Source organism: Podarcis gaigeae (assembly GCF_964106915.1).
Source record: "Podarcis gaigeae genome assembly, chromosome: 3".
NCBI lineage: Eukaryota > Metazoa > Chordata > Lepidosauria > Squamata > Lacertidae > Podarcis > Podarcis gaigeae.
Window position 1 is genome coordinate 9506325 of NC_139680.1, and position 26370 is coordinate 9532694.

The following is a 26370-nucleotide window of genomic DNA, read 5'->3' on the forward strand; positions in this document are numbered from 1 at the left end:
TGGACTATATGGAACTTGCCAAACTGACCAGGAGACTCGGAGACCAGAGAGAAGAGACAGTGGAAGAAGATTGGAAGAAGTTTAAGGAATATTTGAAAAAAATATGTTAATATTTAAATCTTAGAATAGCTTTGGAAGTGGATTTAGGCTGTAGGGTTAGAAGTAGAAGATAGTGTATTTTAAAATAGTATTATTTGCAAGTGATAAAATGTGAAGATTTTTTTGGTTAAAGTAAGTGTGATTTTACTGCTAATGAGGTAAAATGAAAATCAGATAGGGGGGACTTGGGGAAGCCCACCTAACAATCTTTAGAAAAAATAAGGATAAGACAAGAATCTGTTTCTATTGTTTGTTTTCCTGTTTGTTATAAAATGAATTAAAAAATTTGGAAAAATATATATGAAATGTCCCGCTTTTCCTGAGGACACCCCCATTTTCATCGGAGAAATGTTGGAGGATATGGAGTTATGTAGGATATGGAGTTATGTGACACCCACCCTAAGCCAAGGAGATAAGTAACTATATAATCTTTAGAAGACATCTGAAGGCAGCCCGGTATAGGGAAGTTGTGTATTTTTTAAATGCTGAATGTTTTATTATATTTTTATGTATGTTGGAAGCTGCCCAGAGTGGCTGGGACAACCCAATCAGATGGCTGGAATATAAAAATCCACAGATTATTTTCCAGTCTTCTCCAATACGCATCTGGTTCGCTATTGAACTCCTGCCCATAGAGAGAACGCCTGTATTTGCCACTGCTATCAATCCATGACACAGGAAGGTCTGCAGGAAGCTGAATCAACGAGACACCTTTCTGAGCATGACAAATGATTCCATTACCATCTAACAGGGTCCGGATTTGGGAGTTCATGTTAGGAAGCATGACAAAGACCTGAATCATTAACCCAGACTGCATAGGAAACTCCACATTGTTGTGATACGTTTGCTTGTATTACTGATCTCCTTTGAATCGGAGAAAGAATTCCGTCCAGCCACACACATCTCATGTTTACTCACTGGTGACTTCATGCAGACATTTCTGGATTTTCATTGGTTATCCAGCCATATGATCATTTATTGTGTGTTGTTGTGCGTCAGGGCATAACATGGCACTACCATGTTGGCTACCTCAAGCAAGAGATTTGGGGTAGCAAGTATTGGCTTAATTTATTATTGTTGTACTTTGGCTACCAGAGAACGGAAGGGGGGAGTGTCAGTTTGCGTTTTTTAGTACAGAAAGTATCAATCTGATGTGTAGATATTGTTCCTATTCTACTTAATTCTGGAAGCTTCTAGAAGCTTCTCTGTGTGAAAGAAGCTTCATGATACAGTGGTACCTCGGGTTACAAACGCTTCAGGTTACAGACTCTGCTAACCCAGAAATAGTACCTCGGGTTAAGAACTTTGCTTCAGGATAAGAACAGAAATTGTGCTCCGGTGATGCGGCAGCAGCGGGAGGCCCCATTAGCTAGAGTGGTGCTTCAGGTTAAGAACAGTTTCAGGTTAAGTATGGACCTCCGGAATGAATTAAGTACTTAACCTGAGGTACCACTGTATTTGGGTTATTCCTTATGGAAAGCTGAGTACACCTGGCTGAAACTGCTTGTGTTCAGTCAAGGTCATGCTGCCTATAATAGTAAGGCCAGAAGGAGCCTGGGTTTCACTCTCTTTCTTTTTCTATCTCTTTTCTGTCTGGTTTGGTGTTCTGTGTGCTTAGTGTTAAGTTTTAGTCTTGTTACAGTAGTATTTTTCTCCAGATAAGTGTGTGATATATCTGTCAGCTGTTGGCAGTGGGAAAAGGCTCAGCGGAATGATATATTCCTGACATGCAGAGAAGTTGCCAGGCTCAATCCTGTCTAAACCACTGAGCTTCTTGGGCTTGCTGATCAGAAGGTTGGTGGTTCAAATCCACTTGACAGGGTGAGCTCCTGTTGCTCTGTTCCAGCTCCTGCCAACAGTTCAAAAGCATGCCAGTGCAAGCAGATAAATAGGTACCACTGTGAACGGAAGGTAAAGGGCATTTCTGTGCGATCTGGCTTCCATCACAGTGTTCAGTTGCACCAGAAGCTGTTTAGTCATGCTGGCCACATGACCCAGAAAGCCGTCTGCGGATAAATGCCATCTCCCTCAGCCTGAAAGCGAGATGAACACCACAACCCCATGGTCGCCTTTGACTGGACTTAACCGTCCAGGGGTCCTTTACCTTTTACCTTTACCTACCTTTTGTGTACAAATAAATGTGGTTGATTCATTACCTTGTTATTATAGACCTCTGGTAAGGGAACCTAATATGCAGGAACAGGAGAGTAAAAGCAAGTTAAGAAACCCCAGTTTAGTCCAAGGTGCAAAGGACATAATTCTCATGAACATGGTGAGCAATGTGTTGGCGTGCCGGGCAGTGTCTCCTTGTTATTCAGGTGAACAACAGTTGTGGACTGTTACATTGGCCAGTTTCTCTCTCCTTCAGCATCAGCTGTGTCTCTCCTTCTGGTTGGACACATCCATGTGAGGATATAGTGGCCAGTCTGTCCAGGGGTCCTTTACCTTACCTTTACCTCTCTTTTTCCCCTACCTTATCTCCAGGTACAACTGGGAGAAAGAACTGCATGAATTCCTTGAGGAATGCTGGCAGTTAATGTAGATCATACAGAGCCAGAAAGCCTATGTGTCGCAATAAACCTACTGGGCTTTTAAGCTGCCACAAAACTATTTGTTTTTGTTGCAACAACCAGAACTTAGAAATCTGTATTTATCACTGTAAAGTGGTACCTCGGGTTACATACGCTTTAGGTGACATACACTTCAGGTTACAGACTCTGCTAACCTAGAAATAGTGCTTCAGGTTAAGAACTTTGCTTCAGGATAAGAACAGAAATCGGGCTCCGGCAGCGTGGCGGCAGCAGGAGGCCCCATTAGCTAAAGTGGTGCTTCAGGTTAAGAATGGACCTCCGGAACGAATTAAGTACTTAACCCGAGGTACCACTGTATACACCTGAGCTTCCCATAGACCTATCACTGGAACTCTTTCATTTTTTTATAGTGAATATGAATATTTTTTATAATGTGAATATGAAGTCATTAGCTAAGCATCTTGGACCATTATTAGCATAAATTAGAAGGGAACCAACTGTTGTCGAATTAGTGTGGCTCTTGTTTGATCAGGATTCATGTAGAACACCAAAAACCTGTGGCAGCACACATTTGAAATGATAGGTTCTAAATAAAGCTATGTTTATATTTTAGGTAGACATTTGTTTTCCCTCTGCAATCATCATAGGAACAAGCAGATTATTTAGTATCCTTACGGGAAATGCTGTTTCCTCAGTTTAGAATGTATGGTTTTAGTCTGGGAGGAAACATTTTGAAAGTTCTGAATGTATTGAAATTGCACAGCAGCTCACTGCTTAGAATGCAGTAGCACAGCTCTTGAAATTCATAGAAGGATGTATTTATTTTCTGTGCTGTTTAGCCGAAAACAACAATACAGAAGAATAACTTTTTAATAATTCTATATACAGTGGTACCTCGGGTTACATACGCTTCAGGTTACAGACTCCGCTAACCTAGAAATATTACCTCGGGTTAAGAACTTTGCTTCAGGATGAGAACAGAAATCGTGCAGCAGCAGCGCAGCAGCAGCAGGAGGCCCCATTAGCTAAAGTGGTGCTTCAGGTTAAGAACAGACCTCCAGAACGAATTAAGTTCTTAACCCGAGGTACCACTGTATGTGTTTGGGACATAGGAGCCAACTCCTAGATGCAGAGCTCATTTCAGGGCCCCCAATAAAATATGAGGGGGCCAGCCCCCCCAGTCGGTGGGCAATGTGATTGATAGTATGCGTGCCCCACATCTTGTGATTGATTATGCAGGGAGGGGCTTACCTGCCACCCCCCATATTTTATTCAAGTTTGCACCCCTGCTTTGGGGGTTTCCCTCTGCTAGTTTGCCATTTTTGAGATGGGAAACTGAACCAGACGAGGCCTTGGCCCGATCCACAGAGGGGCTCTTCTTGCACGCAACATGTGCACATGGGGAAGTGGAGACCATGACGCTTCCACCATGCGCATCCTTTGTTGTTGTTGTTGTTGTTTAGTCGTTTAGTTGTGTCCGACTCTTCACCCCATGGACCAGAGCACGCCAGGCACTCCTGTCTTCCACTGCCTCCCGCAGTTTGGTCAAACTCATGCTGGTAGCTTTGTGAACACTGTCCAACCATCCCGTCCTCTGTCGTCCCCTTCTCCTTGTGCCCTCCATCTTTCCCAACATCAGAGTCTTTTCCAGGGAGTCTTCTCTTCTCATCAGGTGGCTAAGTATTGGAGCCTCAGCTTCACGATCTGTCCTTCCAGTGAGCACTCAGGGCTGATTTCCTTCAGAATGGAGAGGTTGGATCTTCTTGCAGTCCATGGGACTCTCAAGAGTCTCCTCCAGCACCATAATTCAAAAGCATCCATTCTTCGGCGATCAGCCTTCTTTATGGTCCAGCTCTCACTTCCGTACATCATTACTGGGAAAACCATAGCTTTAACTATACGGACCTTTGTTGGCAAGGTGATGTCTCTGCTTTTTAAGATGCTGTCTAAGATGCTGCGCATCCTTACCGGGGAGCAACAAGCCTACTCCTTGACCCCAGCGCAATTTCCTTCGGAGTCAGCGCGCAGAGAACTGCAGGAGGCGCATTCCTTGGCTTCGACGACGTTCCTCTTCGCTCCAGCCAGACGCTGGGAAAGACCCGCGCGCCTTTCGCCGAGGCGTCTGCAGGAAGCTCCGCCCGGCGCGCTCGCTTGTTCTTACCTGCCTGCCTGGCGGTGCCAGACAGGGAGGAGACTGAGGAATCTCGCGTCCGGGCCAGGCGTGCGTCTTTGCGCACGGGGCCCGACGAGAGCGCAGGTCATCGGCGCATCTGCGCCGGCTCCTCGGGGCCCCGCCGCCTCGGAGGGTGGGGCTGGCGGGGAAGGAGGGAGGCACCTCCTGGGCTGGCGCTGTCGGGACCTGCACCCAGCGGCTCCTCCGGGACGGGAAGAGGCGGTGGCGGCGGCAGCAGCAGCAGCAGAGACGGCGCCCGCCTTGGGAAGGAGCGAGTGAGTAGCGCGTGGATTTGGGCACCATCAAAGACTTATCGGGTGGGGATCTGGGGCAGCCCGGGTGGCCGGGGCTGGTGCCAGCGCGCTCGCGATTTCCCAGGCTGCTTGCGGAAGGGGAGCCCGCGATTCGGAGCAGCTCAGTCAGTGGGAACACCTGCGCCGTTGCTATGCTATGGGGAGTGGGGAGCGCGCGGGTTACTTCCAGAGGGCGGGAAGCGGGCGACTCGAGAGTTGCAGCAGCACGTCTGCCAGTCCTTAGGAAGGCACTAGAGGAGGCCGTGCGCACGTATTGCTGTTTAGATTGTTATTAAAGCTTTTTGCGTGATCTAGAAAACTTAATGTAAACAAAAAACAAATACAAAAAGTATCTGAATGGAGTCCTCTCTTAAAGATAGTTCTTAACGCTTACGGCCCACAGAAGTTAGTAGACCCTCCCAGCTTATATATATATATATATATATATATGTGAGAGAGAGATATGTATATATATACATATACTCTGTGTGTGTGTGTGTGTGTGTGTGTGTGTGTATTTCAACTTATGTACCGCCTTTATCAAACGATCCCAGGACAATGTACAACATTAAAAGCACACAAACACATATATAGGTAGGTGCTTGTAAACTGCTGGGAGAGCTTTTCTTTCCTTTTCAAATGAATAAATATTCCAAGCAGATCAAAAAATATGTATAGCATATCAGAGAATGTCTTGGTCATGTGTTTATACACACACACACACACACACACACACACATATATTTACATATATACACACACTGATATGCTATCCATATTATTTGATCTATTTAGAAGATTTATTCATTTGCATATATATCTCTCAGAGCTGGACTTTAATATGATGCCTTGAGCAAGGACAAAATTTGGTGCCACCACTAAATATTTATTAGTTTCACAATAATTCCTTTAGGCACAGTTTCTTTTTTCCAGATCTTCTCAGCTGGTACTGATATAAATATAGTTGTTGTTGTTGTTGTTATGTGCCTCCTTGGCTCAGCGCCCTGTGCGGGGAAACAACCCACGCTGCCCTGAAGCCAGCGCTAGATAGATAGATAGGTAAAGGGACCCCTGACCATTAGGTCCAGTTGTGGCCGACTCTGGGGTTGCAGCGCTCTTTTCGCTTTATTGGCCGAGGGAGCCGGCGTACAGCTTCCGGGTCATGTGGCCAGCATGACTAAGCCGCTTCTGGCGAACCAGAGCAGCGCACGGAAATGCCGTTTACCTTCCCACCGGAGCGGTACCTATTTATCTACTTGCACTTTGACGTACTTTCGAACTGCTAGGTTGGCAGGAGCAGGGACCGAGCAACGGGAGCTCACCCCTTCACGGGGATTCAAACCCCCGACCAGCAAGTCCTAGGCTCTGTGGTTTAACCCACAGCGCCACCCGCATCCCATGATAGATAGATAGATATAATTGCTTGTGCACTGCCTGAAGAGCTTTTTCTTCTTTTCTTCACGGTTTGAGCTTATTGCACTGATCCTAGCCTGACTGCACTGGCTGCCAATTAGCTTCTAGTCCCAATTCAAAGTGCTGGTTTTGACCTATAAAGCCCTAATGGCCCAGGACCGCAGGACCTCAAGGACTACCTCTCCTCTTATGAACCAACCAGAGGACCCTGAGATCAATCTCTGAGGCCCTTCTTTGTGTGTCTCCTCCACAACACAAGACTGGGCCTTTCCTCTGGTGGCTCCCTTCTTGTGGTGACTCACCTGGTGCCAATCATTACATATCTTTATGTGCCAGGTGAAAGTGCTTCTCCTCCACCAGGTGTTCAGCTGATTAACACTCTATGGCTTTTTAAATGTGTTTGTGAGAAGGAGGTGAGAAGTTTTTGTTTTATTCCGTATTTTGTGTTCTCAACAGTGGCGTAGCCTGGGTTGTCAGCACCCGGGGCAAGGCAAGTAATTTGCACCCCCTAACCCATGGATTTGCGCCCCCTAACCCGTGGATTTGCACCCCCTAACCCTAACCCCCAGGTGTTGCGCCCGGTGCGGCCGCCCCCCCCCCTGCAACCCGCACGCTACACCACTGGTTCTCAATTTGTATTTTTCTGTTGTCAGCCTCTCTAGCATGTTCAGATGAGGGGTAGTCAAATCATCAAATATAATTGATGATGATGAATGAATCTTCTAAGCAGATTAAATAATATGTACAGCTATAAGGATGATTGCTCTGACAAACATGGTTTCCTGCACCAAAATTTCCTTCCAGAGGAGCACCTTAAAAGATTGCAGATATAATGGACTTTCAAGTCTTGAATAAACTATTGGGAGGGGGGAGTGTGTGTGTGTGTGTGTGTGTGTGTGTGTGTGTTTGGAGGGAGGGGAGTGTTAAAGAAAAAGACAAGACCTTGAAAACAAGAGACATCTGGCATATTTATTGAGTTTGATGGATAGCAGGGTATTTTCTTTTGTTGTTGCTGGGTCATAGAGTTCAGGAAAATAATAGTTCATAGAAGCTCATTGGAATTTAATTAGTGGTTCTTCCTGTTTATTGGTGGGGGGAAGATTCCAAGGATTGCTTTGAATGGCATGTATCCACAGAATCTCTCCAAAAAAGGCATCCCCATTGAAAACTATTGAATGCACTTCAGGATATAATATGATTTAATAATAATAATAATAATTTTTATTTATATCCCACCCTCCCCAACCGAAGCCGGGCTCAGGGCAGCTAACAACAATAAAATAATGCAACATTCTAAAATTATTTAATTATAAAATTAATTCAAATCAAATTGATGACAACCATGTTTTTGGTTGTAACCAGTGATTATTTAGAAATAATTACTGTTATTTATTAAATTTGCATGCCGCCCTATACCCACAGGTTTCAGGGCGGTTCACAACATAAAATCACAATATAAAAACACAAAATAAATAATCAAAACAGAAACAAAAATAACCCAAGAACACACACCCCCATCACATTTTAAAACGGGATTGGACGTCAATCAGCCAAAGGCCTGGTTAAATAGGAATGTTTTTGCCTGAAGCCTAAAGGTATATAATAATATAATAATAATAATAATAATAATAATAATAATAATAATAATAATAATAATAATAATAATTTTTTATTTATACCCCGCCCTCCCCAGCCAAGGCCGGGCTCAGAGCGGCTTACAAGCAATAATAAAAACAAGATGAATGATTACAACTTAAAAACAAAAATAAAATACAACATTAAAATAATGGAACATTAAAATATTAAAATATTAATGAAGTATATAATGAAGGCACCAGCCAAACATTCATGGGAATATCTTTAGTTGGCTTCAGTCATCTTGGTCCTAAACTAGGTGAAGTGGCCTTCACAGCCGGGTAAAAAAAATGCCTCTCTTTTTTCCCTTCGCCTCCTTTCTTTCTGAACAGATGTTGACTTTTCTTCCATTCTTGAGCCTCTGGGATTTTCAGTAGCAATATGACTTCGTCAAATGAATATGGTTCCAGTTCCTGGGAGCTCATTGTTGCTATCGATCACCAGTGTGGAGGGGAGCAAAAGGAAAGCACCCTCCAAGTATCAGGAGATCTGCACATTGGAGGAGTGATGCTTAAGCTCGTGGAACAAATCAGTGAGTTCAAAGATATATACTTTTCTGTATATGCACCAAAGCAGAACACTTTGGTTAATTTCCTTATATGGGCAGTTTCTTCAAGTGTCACTATACAACAACTCTTCATTGGTGTTCATGTTTTTTGGGGGGAGGGGATAGGATGTGTCCTGTTTAAGCAATTGCAGGATAAACCCTTTTTGTTAATAAAGGGCTAGATTCAACTAAATAGTTGCATTAGTGGGAGTTAGTACAAGAAGTCCCATTAGTGCAGCAGGGCTCCCGCTACCCCCAAAATTGGCTGTGAGGGGTGGGGGGTGTCAGGAGAACCCCCAGAATGGTGTGCATGGGGAGAAGAGGGGAGATTATTCTGTGCGACAAGCAGAAATGTTTGCACTGACAGAATGACTCAGTAGTGGAACACTTGCGTTCCTCTCAATGCTTTTAATCTTTTGCTGCATTCTAATTTTGTATTGTACGTTTTGTTATGCTTTTAAATTGTAAGCCACTTTGTGAGAGAAGGAGAGAGAGAACTATTTGTAGCAAGTGATAAACAAATATAATTAATAGTAATGCTTGGATGATTGCAGTAGACCAGTGATGGCTAAACTTGGCCCTCCAGCTGTTTTAGCACTACAGTTCCCATCATCCCTGACCACTGGTCCTGTTAGCTAGGGATGATGGGAGTTGTAGTCGAAAAACAGCTGGAGGGGCAAGTTTGGCCATCACTGCAGTAGACGGTCAAGAGATTCCGGCTTTCGTTGATTAACAAGAGCAACAACCAAAGGCTTGTTCTTCCTTCTTTCAAATTAGGCTTTCAGCTGATTGTTGGGGCTTCCAACTGTTGTGCCCCACATGTGGCGAAAAGAGATCACTTGAGGTCAAGGTGACATCATGGGATAGACAGATAGGCAGCCGCACCTACCTATCAAACTTGGGGAATTGGGAAAAATAAGGATCCGGCTCACCAGCCTAGGTGCAAAGTAGAGCCAGGTGGATACATGTTTACATAAGAAGGCTTATAATGGTACCTGTTCTTTCAACTCTGGGATGAGAAACCCGCAGCCCTAAAAATGTTGTCGCACTACAACTCCCATCATCCCTGACCAATAACCTTGAGCAGGTTGTTAATACTTGTGCTTGGTTTCGTTGTTTTTCCCAGGAGTGTCTCAGGACTGGTCAGACTATGCCCTTTGGTGGGAGCAGAAGCAGTGCTGGCTTCTCAAAACTCACTGGACGCTGGATAAATATGGGGTTCAAGCAGATGCCAAGCTGTTGTTCACTGTTCAGCACAAAATGTTGCGCCTTCGCCTGCCGAGCATGAAAACGGTGAGGCTGAACGTTAGCTTCTCGTCTGTGGTCTTCAAGGTAGTTGGAGACATCTGCAGGACCCTTGGTAAGTGTGGACTCTCCAAGACTCTGGGTAGTTATACTTGGTGACCTGAATATGTGCTGCTAACACAATTGTTGTTGTGGTTTAGTCGTTTAGTCGTGTCCGACTCTTTGTGACCCCATGGACCAGAGCACGCCAGGCACTCCTGTCTTACACTGCCTCCCGAGGTTTGGTCAGATGCATGCTGGTAGCTTCGAGAACACTGTCCAACCATCTCGTCCTCTGTCATCCCCTTCTCCTTGTGCCCTCCATCTTTCCCAACATCAGGGTCTTTTCCAGGGAGTCTTCTTTTCTCATGAGGTGGCCAAAGTATTGGAGCCTCAGCTTCACGATCTGTCCTTCCAGTGAGCACCCAGGGCTGATTTCCTTCAGAATGGACAGGTTTGATCTTCTTGCAGTCCATGGGACTCTCAAGAGTCTCCTCCAGCACCAGAATTCAAAAGCATCAATTCTTTGGCGATCAGCCACCTTTATGGTCCAGCTCTCACTTCCATATATCGCTACTGGGAAAACCATAGCTTTAACTATACGGACCTTTGTTGGCAAGGTGATGTCTCTGCTTTTTAAGATGCTGTCTAGGTTTGCCATCGCCTTTCTCCCAAGAAGCAGGCGTCTTTTAATTTCATGACTGCTCTTTGCTAACACAATTAGAAGTATACAAAGATGCATTATATACTGAGTCAATTGTTCCTTCTAACTTAGTACTCCCTGAACTGACTAGCAGCTGATTGATATATTAACATATAAATTATAAAATGTACCACAAAACGTATCACTTATACAATCTTTTTAGACTTCCATCAGCACCTCTGATGATCCACATTTTAACCACTTCTTAAGCATTTCTTATTTGTTTCGCCAATTAAATCCGGATTTTTTTAGTGTTTTGGAGTCTACTGCTATGCCGAACAAGCTTGAGGCTGCGCTTCTCAAGGGTAGAAAATGGCGTCCCGCACCGACGTCTCAATCTCGCTCCTCTTTTTGCTCCTTAAAGGTGCTTTTTTTGGCAGCAGAGAGACCGCTCTATGGCTCGCAGGGATCCTGTCCTCAGCATCTTCCTCTTGAAGCTTTTGGGGGCTTGAAGCACCCTTGCAAAACCCCTGTTTCCCCCCGAAAAGCTGGATTCTCCCCAGAGGGCTGAATCCCTCTTGCAAATTGGCTCCGCGGTAAACCGGAAGTGTGACTAGCAGCAGTTCTGCAGGTTTGCAGACAGGGCTGCCTCCCAATGCCTGTGTTCTGCCATTGACCTATGTCCCTTCCCACAATTGCAAACCCTTCCATATCTTTTGCCTTGTGGTTGGCTTCCCATGAAACCGCTCTTTGCAAAGGATGGAAACAGAACAACATCTGGCTTTGGTAAATTCCGCCCTATGTTGTTCGGTGTGGGTTATAATTCCTAAGGCTGTTTGATGATCTAAGAATGAGCTTTCTGCTTCTGTGATTAAAAGAAAGAGTTGCTTCCTCAGTTATCAGTGTTACCCATATATAGATATTCTATACAGTGGTACCTTGGTACCCGAACCTTGGTACCTTGCCTCGTGAACAAATTGGCTCCTGAACGCCGCAAACCCGGAAGTGAGTGTTCTGGTTTGCAAACATTTTTCAGAAGCCAAACATCCAACACGACTTCCATGGCTTCCAATTGAGTGCAGGTTTCGGGAGTCAAACGGACTCCCAGAACAGAATAAGTTTGACAACCAAGGTACCACTGTACTGTTTGTTAATCCCAAGCTAATTGGATGAAAGCCCAATACAATGGTACCGCGGGTTACATACGCTTCAGGTTACAGACTCCGCTAACCCAGAAATAGTACCTCGGGTTAAGAACTTTGCTTCAGAATGAGAACAGAAATCATGCTCCAGAGGCGCGGCAGCAGCAGGAGGCCCCAATTGCTAAAGTGGTGCTTCAGGTTAAGAACAGTTTCAGGTTAAGAACAGACCTCCGGAACGAATTAAGTACTTAACCCGAGGTGCCACTGTACTTGTCAGAGTTGCTACCATCATTCATTGTCTCCTCTGCATTCTCCAAGGCTTTTCATCCATTCACCTTTCAGTTGCAACTCTCATTGCTCCAGAAAAACCTTTTCCAAGTTGCCAGGGTCAGGGGGAATTTTACAGAGCAACACCCCATGTGGAGCTGTCACAGGAAGGAAATATGGTCCTCCTCACCCAGGGTGGATAAAAATCATAGATTTTTTTTTTTTAATCAAGTAAAAAAATTGGATTTTAAAAATTTAAATCGATTTTTTAAAAAAATCGGATTTTTAAAATAAAATGCCTTTGGAGGAAAAATCTTTCTAAAGATACTTTTCTATTTAAGTTACGTTATAGTCCAAAGGCTATATCATCAGGAAATAAGGATTTGTTTTAAGTTTTTAATGTGTGTTTAATGTGTGTTAAGTCTAATGGGTTTTTTTTTTAAAAAAAAATTATTTAACCACATCAGTTAACAAACATGGATACATATGCTATAATGTTTTATTGCTTTAATTAAATAAATTGTTTAAATTGTTATTAAGGAAATGGTTATTTTTCTCCTTCCAATAAAGTACAGCAGAAAAGTTTTCCAAATATAAACAGTTAACCTCACAATCATTTCGTAATTTCTGTCAACGTATTTCTAAGAGTATAACCAAATAAGTCATTTTTGATATAACTGTAAAAACTAATGTGAAAATTTATTATTCCAAAAATGAAACCTTCATCTGATTGCAAATATTAAGATTATACCAGCAAGAATGAGTCTTTCTGTAAAAAAAATAATGTTTTAAATCAAGTCTTACTGACTTGTGATTTAAATCGTGATTGATTTAAATCAAATCGATTGATTTAAATCAAATCCACCCTGTCCTCACCTGTGCATTATTATTATTATTATTATTATTATTATTATTATTATTATTATTATTTGAATCTATATAAGCACTTTCTGCCCATATACTGTATTTTTTGCTCTATAAGACTCACCTTTTCCCTCCTTAAAAGTACAGTGGTGCGCGCAAGATGAATGCCTCGCAAAACGAAAAACGCGCAAGACGAACGGGTTTTTCGGTTTTTGCGTCGCTTTGCTAGACGATTTTCCCTATGGGCTTGCTTCGCAAGACGAAACGTCTTGCGAGGTCTGGCAAGTTTGTTTCCTTTTTCTTTAAGCCGCTAATAGCCGCTAAGCCGCTAATAGCCGTGCTTCGCAAGACGAAAAAACCGCAAGACGAAGAGACTCGCGGAATGGATTAATTTCGTCTTGCGAGGCACCACTGTAAGGGGAAACGTGTGTGCGTCTTATGGAGCGAATGCAGGCTGCGCAGCTATCCCAGAAGCCAGAACAGCAAGAGGGATTGCTGCTTTCACTGCGCAGCAATCCCTCCTGCTGTTCTGGCTTCTGAGATTCAGAATATTTTTTTTCTTGTTTTCCTCTTCCAAAAACTAGGTGCGTCTTGTGGTCTGGTGCATCTTATAGAACGAAAAATACCGTATGTAAGGTTGGTTGTGATCTACAATCAGCTTTTCAAACAGCCCAGGAACCTCTTTACTTTTCTGAACAGTGTTCCTCTTTTCTCCACCCGACGCTGCATTGCAGGCGGCTTTGGGTGGTATTTCAATTATGGTTTATGTTGTGGGGCAGTTATCCTTTGTTGCATGGAAGGAGCTGCTGTATGCACTTCTTTAGATCACAGGTTCTATCTGTAGAAAAGGGACGCGGATGGCGCTGTGGGTTAAACCACAGAGCCTAGGACTTGCCGATCAGAAGGTCGGCGGTTCGAATCCCCGCGACGGGTGAGCTCCTGTTGCTCGGTCCCTGCTCCTGCCAACCTAGCAGTTCGAAAGCACGTCAAAGTGCAAGTAGATAAATAGGTACCACTCTGGCGGGAAGGTAAACAGTGTTCCTGTGCTCTGCTCTGGTTCACCAGAAGCAGCTTAGTCATGCTGGCCACATGACCCGGAAGCTGTTTGCCGGCTCCCTCGGCCAATCAAGCGAGATGAGCGCCGCAACCCCAGAGTGGGCCACGACTGGACCTAATGGTCAGGGGTCCCTTTACCTTTATTTAGCGAGCATATAACTTAAGTCTAAAGGCATTTTTCACCCTCCCACAACTCTGGGAAGATTTTGGACTATATTTGGCAAGGATACGGAAGCACCTTGTTGTTGATTTAACATTTGATTGTCCCACACTTGTTTGTTTCATTTGTTACGGGTATTGTTCTATGTGTTTTATTTTTATGTACCTTAAACTTGATGTAAAAACGTAATAATAATAATAAGTTATTCCAAAAAAGAAAGAAAGAAAGAATAGAAACATTTTCTCTCAAAAAGGAAAGAGGATATAGTCTAAACGGTAGGGACCTATTATATCCAGAAAAAATCTCATATATATATATACCTTGGTTAATGTGAAGCAGAGATGAATATCAGACAGATAGAGTATACACAGACACACACTAGGATTTCTGCCCCTGCTCGCTTCGCTGCCCCACCTACTTGTCAACCCCATTGCAAACTATCCTTCCCCATACTTAATCAACCCCACTCCCTTTACACTTCAACACACCCACCCCCGGTGAGCAACTTTGGATTTGTTTTTGAGAAGAAAAATGGAATGCACCATTGCAATAAAATTATTTACCGTATTTTTTGCTCTATAAAACTCACTTTTTCCCTTTTAAAAAGTAAGGGGAAATGTGTGTGCGTCTTATGGAGCAAATGCAGGCTGCGCAGCTATCAAGGAAGCCAGAACAGCAAGAGGGATTGCTGCTTTCACTGCGCAGCGATCCCTCTTGCTGTTCTGGCTTCTGAGATTCAGAATATTTTTTTCCTTGTTTTCCTCCTCCAAAAACTAAGTGCGTCTTGTGGTCTGGTGCGTCTTGTAGAGCGAAAAATACGGTATCTATCTTTAGAGAGAGATGAGGAGGAGTGGTTCTGAAACTGTCAAAATGGCAGTGATAACACACCATCTTCCTACTGGTACAAATCTCACAGAGTTAATGGCGTTTGCATCGACACGGCAGCTTGAGGTTGCTGCCTCAACGCAATAAGGCTGTTTTAAGGTCATGAATTTCGGAACGACCGCAGTGCATATCATTCACATCTCCTGTGGCATGTGAATTAACGCGCACGCTCCCCAGGGATGGAATTTGTCACCCCGAGCCATATTAACAGCTGTGCAATTCACTATCTAAATTCCTAGCGCATGACTGTAAACCTGTCTTGAGTGTCACAATTACTATGATGAAAGCCCCAGATATTGCTCAACTGGAATTTGGCTCTTCAGTCTTCCTAACCACAAATAACAGTTATAGAGCAGATAAATTAGTTCAGCCTGCGGAGAATATGTGTGACCAAATTAACTGAATAAAAGCATTGTTTGGCTATAAGACCGTAATTAAAGAAGAAGGGAAAGCAGGAAGCGCCTAATGCAATTGATTGTGTTTTCAGAACACTGCAGTACTTCTGCTACAATATCAGCAGTTGGTTCTATTGCTTGAGTTAACTAAGAAATAAAATTGGGTCAATCATACACATCAGACCATGTTTGTTCTACACATGCAGCCCTGCTGGTCTCATCCCTACACCCTGGTCAAGCAAGCAAGGAGAATGTTCCCATACACTGGGAAAAGGAAAGAAAACAACACACAATATTTCTTGTTTGAATTGCCAGCTCGAAGGTAGTCAGGTTCATTTTTATTTTATTTTTATTCATTTCCAAGGTTTCCCCCTCCCCTAAAAATAACTTTTATTAATATAGAAAATTTGAGGAAAAGAAACATAACGTTTACGTGCTGCCCTTCGGTATAATAAATTTGTCCAGGGAGGATTGCAAAGGAAATATTGTAAGCATAGGCAAGGCTGCAAGAGCTCAACCAAATTTGTCAAAGCTCAGGAAGCACAAATGAGGGAAGCCTTTTCAGCCTGTTCTCATCAAAGATGTTTCCATTTTTACCTTCTGAAACTCCATCCCAGGTATCCGACGGCCAGAAGAACTCTCTCTACTGAGACCATCGGAAGACGCGAAAAAGAAAAAGAGAAAAGACAAAGACAAAGAACCAGTCATAGAAGATATTTTAAATCTGAACAACTCTCCTGTGAGTTTGGGATTGCCAGGTAAATAACCCAACAGACACTACTGAGTTTATTTACTTACTTATTTGGTAAGTAAGGCACTTGTGATCTTTCAATTTGTCACAAGCAACAGAGGAAAGAGAGGGAAGGAATACGTGTTGACTTCATAAGAAGGCTTACTTTCAGTAGTGGGTGAGCATTATGGGGGTTGTACCAAAACCTGAATTGGTTTTTCAAACTGTTTTTTTAGCTTTTGAAATCATGTTTTATTTGATTTTACAAATGGAAATTACCGTAGTTACAATACCAAATACATATCCGTAAAATGAGATTTCTCTGAATCTCGAGACTCCCCCCCCATCCCCTCCGTGGGTCCTATTGTCAACATTTCTGACTGCATATTATTTCATAATCTATGTTTTATAACCATCCATATTGTCCATAGTATTTGTGGCATTACAAGTGAGATTAAAATCCTGCTAATGTTTTCATCTGCTTAAAGTGGTCTCCTAAATAAATTATAAACTTTCCCCATTCTTTCTTGAATTTCTTCTTGGTCTCTGAGTTTCCCAGTCCATTTTGCCATCTTAGCATAGTCTGACAGTTTAGTTTCCCATTCCTCTCTGGTGGGGCCTCTTTCTTCTTTCCATCTCTGGGTGGTTTTTCAAACTTTTTTATGGTGAAGAAGGGCAAAACCATTCTCCACCATCTGCATTGTGACACCCATAAAACTGATAAAGGTAAAGGGACCCCTGACCATTAGGTCAAGTCGTGGCCAACTCTGGGGTTGCGGCGCTCATCTCGCTTTATTGGCCGAGGGAGCTGGCGTACAGCTTCTGGGTCATGTGGCCAGCATGACTAAGCCACTTCTGGTGAACCAGAGCAGTGCACGGAAATGCCGTTTACCTTCCCGCCAGTAAAAGGTAAAGGTAAAGGGACCCCTGACCATTAGGTCCAGTCATGACCGACTCTGGGGTTGCAGCGCTCATCTCGCTTTATTGGCCGAGGGAGCCAGCGTACAGCTTCCGGGTCATGTGGCCAGCATGACTAAGTTCTGGTGAACCAGAGCGGCGCACAGAAACGCCGTTTACCTTCCTGCCAGAGTAGTACCTATTTATCTACTTGCACTTTGACATGCTTTCGAACTGCTAGGTGGGCAGGAGCAGGGACTGAGCAATGGGAGCTCACCCCGTCAGGGGGATTCGAACCGCTGACCTTCTGATCAGCAAGTCCTAGGCTCTGTGGTTTAACCCACAGCATCACCCGCGTCCCTATAAAAACTGGTACCCAAGTCCAAAAAGGCATCAATACATTCTGGAGGGAATCAATGGTCTCTGCAGTAACAATTCTTGCCAGCTGTGCTGGATGACGGCAGTGAAGGCCTCTGAGCATCTTTCAGTCTGTTGAACAAGGAGAAAATGGAGAGAGAAGCTGGTGGGATAACAATCTGTCTGTGGGAGGCTATCTCTGGAGCTGTGCACAAAATGGCCTCTTGAAATTCTCCCCTCTGTGGGCAGAAGGAAAGACTGAGGCTACATCCACACCATATATTCAAAACGCATGGCTTCCCCCAAAGAATTCTGGGAACTGTAGTGTGTTAAGGATGCTCTCAGAATCCTGCTATCAGGATTCTTGTGACCTGTTTCTCCAAGGAAATGGAAAGCTCTTCAACAGTTTCCCAGGGATGGGGGCTCACCATTGGCAGCCTCTGTCACCAAGTTTGGCTTTGTTTATTCTGCTGCTGTTGGCAAAGTGTCCGCCATTTTGAATCCACACCAGTGCCTCAGGCCTAGCATCCTTCTGGGCTATTGGAAGGGTAGGAAATAGTGGCTGCCGAAGCGAGCAAAACACAAAAACCAAGCAAAAAGTGGAGATTAGTCTGCAGTGTAGCCTTCTTTATTTGGGTGGGGGAACGTGACAAAGGAAAATCTCAGGAAGTTTATCAGAAAAATGTTTCCTGAGAAATGGTGACCCTGCTCTAGTTTGATCCTCCCATTTCAGTCTCCCACCAAATCCCCTCAGGATCAGCCTGCTGAAAAGGGGACAGTTGTAGTATGATAGATTGGTTGTCAAAGGGAGTGAGTTTTCCTTGGTGGAATGGGCTCCTCTTCACCCCAGCAATGTCTTCTGGCTTGCGTCACTTATCTCTTGCCTTAGAAGCCACTTACCCTGGAAAGCTATCAAGAGGAACGAAGGAGATTCACTGAAGGGACCTGGCTGGGAAAGAAGGGACACAGTTTGCAGTCTTGGCTAATGAAACACAGTCGCATGGGAGCTGTTGCTCTAGCTGAGTCTCAAAGTGCCTTTCTCAGGAAAGCAAGGCTCTGGCTGATATGAATTCGGTCCTGGGGTACCGGGCACGTGAAAGTCGTCTGCTCAAACCACCCCAGAACAGCCTTTTAAAAAATGGTATTAAGGCTGCCATTCTGTACCCCTTTACGTGAGGGTAATCCCCATGGAAATAAATAGGTCTTGCTTTTGAGTAGACATGTAGAGACATTATGCGGTCAGTAACTGGGAGCACCTAACTCGTTCCTCATTCCTTCACCACAGTATGCTCTTAGCCTTAAATAGACTTTGATTTCTTCAATTTCCATGAGCAGCTCCCATCAGGGATGGGACAAACCTGCACCCCTCTAGATGTCACTACAACTCCCATGATCCCCAACCACTGGCCATTCTGCTTTGAGCTGATGGGAGTTGGAGTCCAGCATCGCCTGGAGAGAGCGGAGTTCTCTATACCTGTTTTATAGAAGGTCACTTCTGAAATCAGCCAGGCTTTAGGAAAAGCCACCTTCCTTGTTTTGATACTGGCTGTGCTGTTGTAAACTCAATTGTTCATCTCCTCTATTTCAGCAAGCCCTGGCTTCTATAGCAAAACCATGACTCCCATCTACGATCCTGTCAGTGGGACACCTGTCTCCTCTGCAGTTGCCTGGTTTGGTGACAGTCCTCTGGCCAAGCAGAGCTGGAACAACCTCGCCTTCAGCCCTTCGAACTGCACACCGGAATCACTTGCCAAAATGTACCAGCCTCGGACTCTGGTCGACAAAGCAAAGCTGAATGCTGGGTAAGAGACTCCTCCACTGGATATCAGGATTAGCCACTTTGGACAAGCCAGGATAGGTCATGAGTGTGTGATGTCCTTCCGTGGGCTTATTATTATTATATCTTTATTTATGCCTTGCAATTTTCCCTGGCAGGGACTCGAGGCAGCTTACAGTATTACAGTGGTACCTCGGGTTACATACGCTTCAGGTTACATACGCTTCAGGTTACAGACTCTGCTAACCCAGAAATAGTACCTCGGGTTAAGAACTTTGCTTCAGGATAAGAACAGAAACCGTGCTCCGGCAGCATGGCAGCAGGAGGCCCCATTAGCTAAAGTGGTGCTTCAGGTTAAGAACAATTTCAGGTTAAGAACGGAGCTCCAGAATGAATTAAGTACTTAACCCGACGTACCACTGTATGGGGGGTTTTTTATGGGGGGAAGGGAGACTGAAAATCAGTGATACAGCCAAAAGTTCTTGATTTAAACCCCGGGATCTCCAGGTAGGTCTGAGAGACAGTGCCTGAAGCCCCGATTGCATGGTTATATGCTTCCTTGTTTCTCCCAGACAACTTGCAAATTAACAGGTTCCTTCCTGCTCTGTTCCTTTGTCTCCCGTCCTCTTTCAGGTGGTTAGATTCCTCTCGGTCACTTATGGAACAAGGTATCCAGGAGGATGACCAGCTTTTGTTACGCTTCAAGTACTATTCTTTCTTTGATCTGAATGCAAAAGTAAGTAACTCTTAAAGAGTCGCTTCCCTTCACGGTCTGTCGTGACTTAGGGCATGTTGGATAAAGATCAACTGCGAGGATCTTACTAGGTTTCCTGTTTGTTCTCTGAGTTTTGGCCATCTGCGACTCATGTAGCAAATGCATATCTACATAAATATAGAAAAACTAGCAGCTGCCACCCCTCCTCGCGGCACTTGCCAACTCTGCAATGGATTCAGCTAACTCATTCCACTAGTGGAAGTCAGTGCAATGACTCCTGCTAGCATCTTGCAAACCCACCCAGGCACCTGCCCCAAATCCGCTCTGGAGAGTTCAGAAAACTGCAGAACATCCCAGGAAGGAGAAGAGAGATGGTTTCTGTACAATCTCCACAGCACTCCATTGAATTCCACCATCTATATAATACATTGCTATCTCCCACAGCTATAAATACCAGTATTATAAATATCACAATGCAATAACTATAACACATTACTAATTTACCATGTAGAAAAACTGCTGTAATTATAATATAAGAATCATAATTTATTGCTTATATCCTGACCAAAGCCAAGCTGTGCTTCCATGTACCTTTGGGAAGGATAATGCTTGATTCTTTCTCCTGTGCAAAGAAAGATGAAAGTCACACTCAAATGCCTAGTTGCAGGGCTCTCATCAGAGGTGCATTTGAGCTCAGGTCTGGAGCTCAAATGCAACACACTATCTGGCAATAATAATAATAATAATAATAATAATAATAATAATAAGTAATAACTAATAATATAATTTATTATTCATACCCTACCCATCTGGCTGCATTTCCTCGCCACTCTGGGTGGCTCCAAACAGAATATTAAAAACACAATAAAACATCAAACATTAAAAACGTCCCTAAACAGGGCTGCCTTCAGATGTCTTCTAAAAGTCAGATAGTTGTTTATTTCCTTGACATTGATGGGAGGGTGTTCCACGGGACGCGTGCCACCACCAAGAAGGCCCTCTGCCTGGTTCCCTGTAACCTCACTTCTCGCAGGGAAGGAACAGCCAGAAGGCCCTGAGAGCTGGACCTTGGTGTCCAGGCTGAATGATGGAGTGGAGACAAGGCCATTTTGGGCTTTAAAGGTCAGCACCAACACTTTGAATTGTGCTTGGAAACGTACTGGGAGCCGATGTAGGTCTCATCAACGTTAATGTTCTACCTATTCTTCATGAATTCTATTAAAGATTTCCACTTATCTTTTAACGTTTTCTCACTCCTGCAACTATCTCTGTCTGACTCAGGCTTCCTTCCTATTAGAAATGCATTGTGTGTTTGTGTGTTGCACTGCTTAGCTGTACATAATGACAGGCTCACTCAAGATGTTGGCCACCGCTGGCTGAGAGCCTTTGGCCGCCTCTGACACAACATGGCCTTGTTTGTCTTCTTCTGGCAGTACGACGCGGTGCGAATTAACCAGCTCTATGAACAAGCCCGCTGGGCCATTCTGCTGGAGGAGATAGATTGCACAGAGGAAGAAACCTTCATATTTGCTGCACTGCAGGTACATACTTGATCCTCAAGTTGACAAACCAGTTTCCCCATCTGCGGCAGGCAAACACCTGCCAGGACACGAACACAATGAACCGAGCTCAGACTGGTTCCCCTCTGCAAGCCCTTTCCTTCTCCTGCTCCAACCCCGCCTCTCTCGGCAGTGATTAACGGGTTGGCTCTTTCAAGCTCCGTTGAGACCCATGTAAATAATTGACAGGTGCCCCCAGTCTTTTACTGCCAAGTAACACTTTGGTAGAACGAATCTAACCACACGAAATGCAAACAAGACCATCCCTCTCAAAGCATTGTTCTATGTTTGCCACTTCCCAGCAATTGGTCATTTCAGGAGGAGTGCTACAGGAATCAGTTTCTTTCTGATGAGAGAAGAGTGTTTCTATACTTTTTTTCCGCTTTGCTTACAACAGTGCAGGCAGAGTGGAAACAAACAGGCAGCTGTCCTGCTAGCCCCTGCAACAGTCCCAGAAAGTGGGAGGCTCCACATTCATTGTTAAAATGCACAATAAAACTATCTGCTTGAAATGTTGAAATATTAAGGCCCATGGTCAAAATATGCAATAAAACAGAGCTGGTGTGGAATAGTGGTTAGAGTGATGTCCCAGGACCTGGGAGATTAGGGTTCAATGCCTGATTTGGCCATGAAGTTCACTGGGTGACCTTGGGCCAGTCACTGTCTCTCAGCCTACCTCCCAGGGTTGTTGTTCGGATAAAATGGAAAGGTAACAGAATTGAGTATTGAGCTCCTTGCAGGACAGGTGGGGTGTAAATATACAATGTTCCCATTAACACACGGTGATTAAAATGGAAGACTTTGGTCAAACAGGAGACTCCAATCTCCTGTTGTGCTTGGCTGTTGTTACTAAGACTTTCTGAGAGCTGATCCAAAAATGGGACAAATCTAATGCATGCATTTTTTCCTGTTTCTTTTTGTATAATTTTTATTACAACCTTAAAATATCAATGATATTTTCCATGGCTCATTTTGCATAACATAAATCCCTTCATATTTTATATAAACGAAACCATTCAGTATTTCCTTATTACATCCATCAAAACTTATTTACACTGTAGAATTTATTAATGCTGTCCACGTTTTCAAATGTTTCACAATTTTCCCCCATATATTCAATAAACATTTTCCAATCTTCTTTAAACGTATGTTCTTCTTGTTCTCTTATTCTATATGTTAGGTCCTCATTCTGCACATATTCCATCAGTTTAAGTTGTCATTCTTCTTTGGTTGGGACTTGGCTCGTTTTCCATTTGGGGGCTAATGAAACATTCATATGCATTCATAGAATCATAGAATCATAGAGTTGGAAGAGACCACAAGGGCCATCGAGTCCAACCCCCTGCCAAGCAGGAAACTTTTGTAATGCATTCATCTTTTAAAAGGACGGCTTCATAAGATTTTGTTACCGGCTCACAACAAATCCCTCCTGGATGTGAAGCCAACGTACCATCTCTTGCTCAACTCTCTGTCTTTATCTTGTAATCTTTCCTGTAGTACCACATCAGCAAGTTGACACTGTCATCGGGGTCACAAGTTTTCACAACCGAAGCAGAAACGGATGAAGTGGAGGCGGCCCTTTCTAACCTTGAAGTCACTCTGGAAGGGGGGAAAGCAGAGAACATTTTGGTATACCATGCACACGCATGCTTTTAGAGGTCAAAGTTGAGAACATTGGGTGGGCAGAGGAGTGGGGTCGGTGACTTGTCACTAAGCATTTCTCAATCTACATCCAATAGGGCAGGTGTGGCCAACACAGGAAACCCTCCAGAAGTGGTAGACTCATAGAGTTGGAAGAGACACTCATGATGATCTCTTCCAACCTCCTGCAATTCAGGAATATGCAGCTGTCCCTTACGGCAATGGTTTTCAACCAGTGGGCTATGGCACCCTAGGGTGCCTTGAATAGTGATCAGGGGTGCCACGGGCAACACTAGCCTCCATCCCTCTTTCCTTCCCTTCCTCCTTTGATACCCTCTCACATCTCTGCCTCCCAAAGGCTTGCACAGCTGTTTGTTGCAGCAGCCCTGGCTACAAGCTCCCCAGGTGAATGGTGCCTTTGGGGCTGGTCAGAGCGTGCTGGTTGCCAGGAGCTGAGGCGGTCTTGGAGTAAGCAAGCAAGTGGGTGAGGGAGCCCAGCCAGGCAGTCCTCCAGCCCTTGCTGTTGGGAATGGACAGTGTGAGGAGGCACCTCTCTTCGGGGCAGGGGGCAGCAGCAGCGGCTGCCCAGAGGACTCCCAAGGAGAGGGGAGAGGAGGCTGAGGGAACACCCCACAAGGGAGGTTGTTTGAGAAAGGGTGAGAGGTTGCCAGCTCTGCAGGCAACAGGTGACATAACTGGATTCCTGAGCCCCACAGGGCTTCCACAGAAAGAATGTAGGTGGTATGGGGAGCCCTGGACTCAAAAATGTTGAAACCCTTTGTCATGCAGGGATCAACCCTTCAATCTTGGCTTGATCAGCACCATGCTCTAACCAACTGAGGTATCTGGGCGTTGGACAATGACTTCCATTATCCCTGTCCATTGGTCATGATAGTTGGGGTTGATGGGAGCTGTAGTCCAGCAACATCTCAGGGGTTCCATTTTGGCCATCCCTGTAATATGGGGACACAAACTGACTCCATTCCAATGACAGTCCATCTCTTGTATGGTTGCAACTCTTCTACTGAAATAAATGTTCTTTTTGTGGGGTGGAATTCAGCTTAAGTGTGTGGGTTAATGCACATGGGGAAGGAGGTCCACTAGCACAACAGGACTTTCTCCCTCTCTTCCCCTCACAAGTCCCCTAAACCTGTCCTGGGCTTCCCACCTACGCTCCAGAACAGATTTAGGGAGCACAGGTGGGGTGCTGGGAAAGTCCTTTGTTTTGCATATGCAACAACTCAGTTGAATCTCTCCCAGTGTGGAGATTGCTCCCCAATTTCTGACTGGCTGAGATTGTCCTAAAGAGAAACTTTTTCTGTCACCTTGCTATGCTCTGGAGAATACCTTTTGGATAGTCTAATTCTCCCAAATGTGAAAAAGCTACCTGTTTGGTGGCATGCTTTTCAGTTGGGATTCGAGATATACCGCAAGGGAATTAAAATAACAACACATGACTTTATAACCAAGTGCATATATATGATAGTATCAGCAAATTACAAGTGCACTGCACTAAAACAATTCTTGACTGTCTTTAGGAGGATATCACAGACATACCAAAGCTTGCAGATAACCTCAAACTATTTAGGTAAGTAAAAAAAGCAAAACAAAAAAGCACATAAAATTTCTTTGTTTTTGTTTTGTAAATCGTAAAATTAAGATACGGGCTGTAATGGACACCAGTTAGCACTGAAAGGTTTTATGGCTATAATTTATTTTAACATTCCCGCTGAGATGCAGAGTGTACCAATGTAACACTATAATGTGATGAATGCCATTAGCCACCTCCGTAAAATAGCTTTCTTTAATCTTTATTTCTTTTAAAGATTGTGCTGTGAACTGGAATGGCCACATGGTTGGACAAGTCTGTCTTGTTGCACTTTAAGCCTTTCACGGTCTAACCTTGTTTGCAGCAGAGACTTCTGTATTCTCACATGGAAGTACTATGTCTCTACGTTCCTAATAAGTGGGACGCAGGTGGCGCTGTGGTCTAAACCACTGAGCCTCTTGGGCTTGCTGATCAGAAGGTTGGTGGTTTGAATCCCTGCGACGGGGTGAGCTCCTGTTGGTCTGTCCCAGCTCCTGCCAACCTAGCAGTTCAAAAGCACGCCAGTGCAAGTAGATAAATAGGTATCGCTGTGGCGGGAAGGTAAACGGCGTTTCCATGCGCTCTGACACTTGTCAAGGTCCTCTATGCACCAGTAGCAGTTTAGTCATGCTGACCACATGACCCAGAAAAGTGTCTGTGGACAAACGCCAGCTCCCTCGGCCTAAAAGCGAGATGAGCAACCCCATCGTCACCTTTGATTGGACTTACCGGTTAAAGGGGTCATTTACCTTTTTACCTTTTATCTAATAAGTGTGGTTAATCTGCATGGCACCTCTTCCATTCTGTCTTATGACTGTTAGGAAGACTGGAAGCTGACAAGTCACATCCTTGGCCCATCTATCTCAGAAAACACCTACACTGACTGTCCACAGCTTTCCAGAATTTCAGACCAGGGACTCTCCTTGTACTACCAGAAGGTGCCAAGAATTGAACATGGAACCTTTTGCATAGAAAGCAGATATTGTGCCACTGAGCCCTTACCACACCTTGCAAATTGCAGACTAGGTTTTTTTCCCTCTTATCATGCCAGCAACATATTTTTCTCTCACTCTCTTCCTGCCTCATTTTTATGTGTGCATTTCTTTTGTGCTTAACATCTCCCTAGATCAGTAGGCTTAAGAAACACCAAGGCTGGCTTCTTGGTGACTTTTTAGTTGGTCTTAAAAATAGAACAAATACTACTGTTGCTATTTTGGATTCCCCCCCCCCCCATCCTCCTAGTAGACCAGGCATAGGCAAACTCCGGCCCTCCAGATGTTTGGGACTACAATTCCCATCATCCCTGACCACTGGTCCTGTTAGCTAGGGATGATGGGAATTGTAGTCCCAAACATCTGGAGGGCCGGAGTTTGCCTATGCCTGTAGTAGACCAACACAGCTAACGGCAACATTTGTCTGCATACTTCTAAGTACAGTCATACCTTGGAAGTCTAACAGAATCCATTCTGGAAGCCTGTCCAACTTCCAAAACGTTGGGAAACCAAAATACGGTTTCTGATTGGCTGCAGGAAGTTCTCGTCAAACCCGTCAAATTCCAGAAATAGTTCGCAAACCGGAACACTCACTTCTGGGTTTGCGGCGTTTGGGAGCCAAAATGTCCGAGAACTAAGCTGTTTGCAAACCAAGGTACGACTGTATATTGTTAAATGAGCATGAATTTCAAGTAGGAGCACCGACCTGTGTCACTATCAGTTGTGT

General features: G+C 44.3%; 2 protein-coding genes across 2 annotated transcripts in view; both read left to right on the forward strand.

The window, feature by feature from the left end:
- Positions 1 to 2770: 2770 nt before the first annotated feature.
- LRRN4 (leucine rich repeat neuronal 4) overlaps positions 2771 to 26370 on the forward strand; it is a 64430-nt gene continuing 40830 nt past the window's right edge. The window contains exon 1 of the mRNA XM_083730261.1: positions 2771 to 2976. The gene's annotated coding sequence lies outside the window, so the exon portion shown is untranslated. The remainder of the gene's footprint in view (positions 2977 to 26370) is intronic.
- Positions 4816 to 26370, forward strand: part of FERMT1 (FERM domain containing kindlin 1) — a 46427-nt gene continuing 24872 nt past the window's right edge. The window contains exons 1-9 of the mRNA XM_083730318.1: positions 4816 to 5078; positions 8477 to 8676; positions 9818 to 10051; positions 16005 to 16145; positions 18960 to 19173; positions 19782 to 19884; positions 21297 to 21404; positions 22920 to 23051; positions 24602 to 24651. Of these exons, the coding sequence (XP_083586444.1) occupies positions 8526 to 8676; positions 9818 to 10051; positions 16005 to 16145; positions 18960 to 19173; positions 19782 to 19884; positions 21297 to 21404; positions 22920 to 23051; positions 24602 to 24651 (1133 nt within the window). The 5' untranslated portion in view covers positions 4816 to 5078; positions 8477 to 8525. The remainder of the gene's footprint in view (positions 5079 to 8476; positions 8677 to 9817; positions 10052 to 16004; positions 16146 to 18959; positions 19174 to 19781; positions 19885 to 21296; positions 21405 to 22919; positions 23052 to 24601; positions 24652 to 26370) is intronic.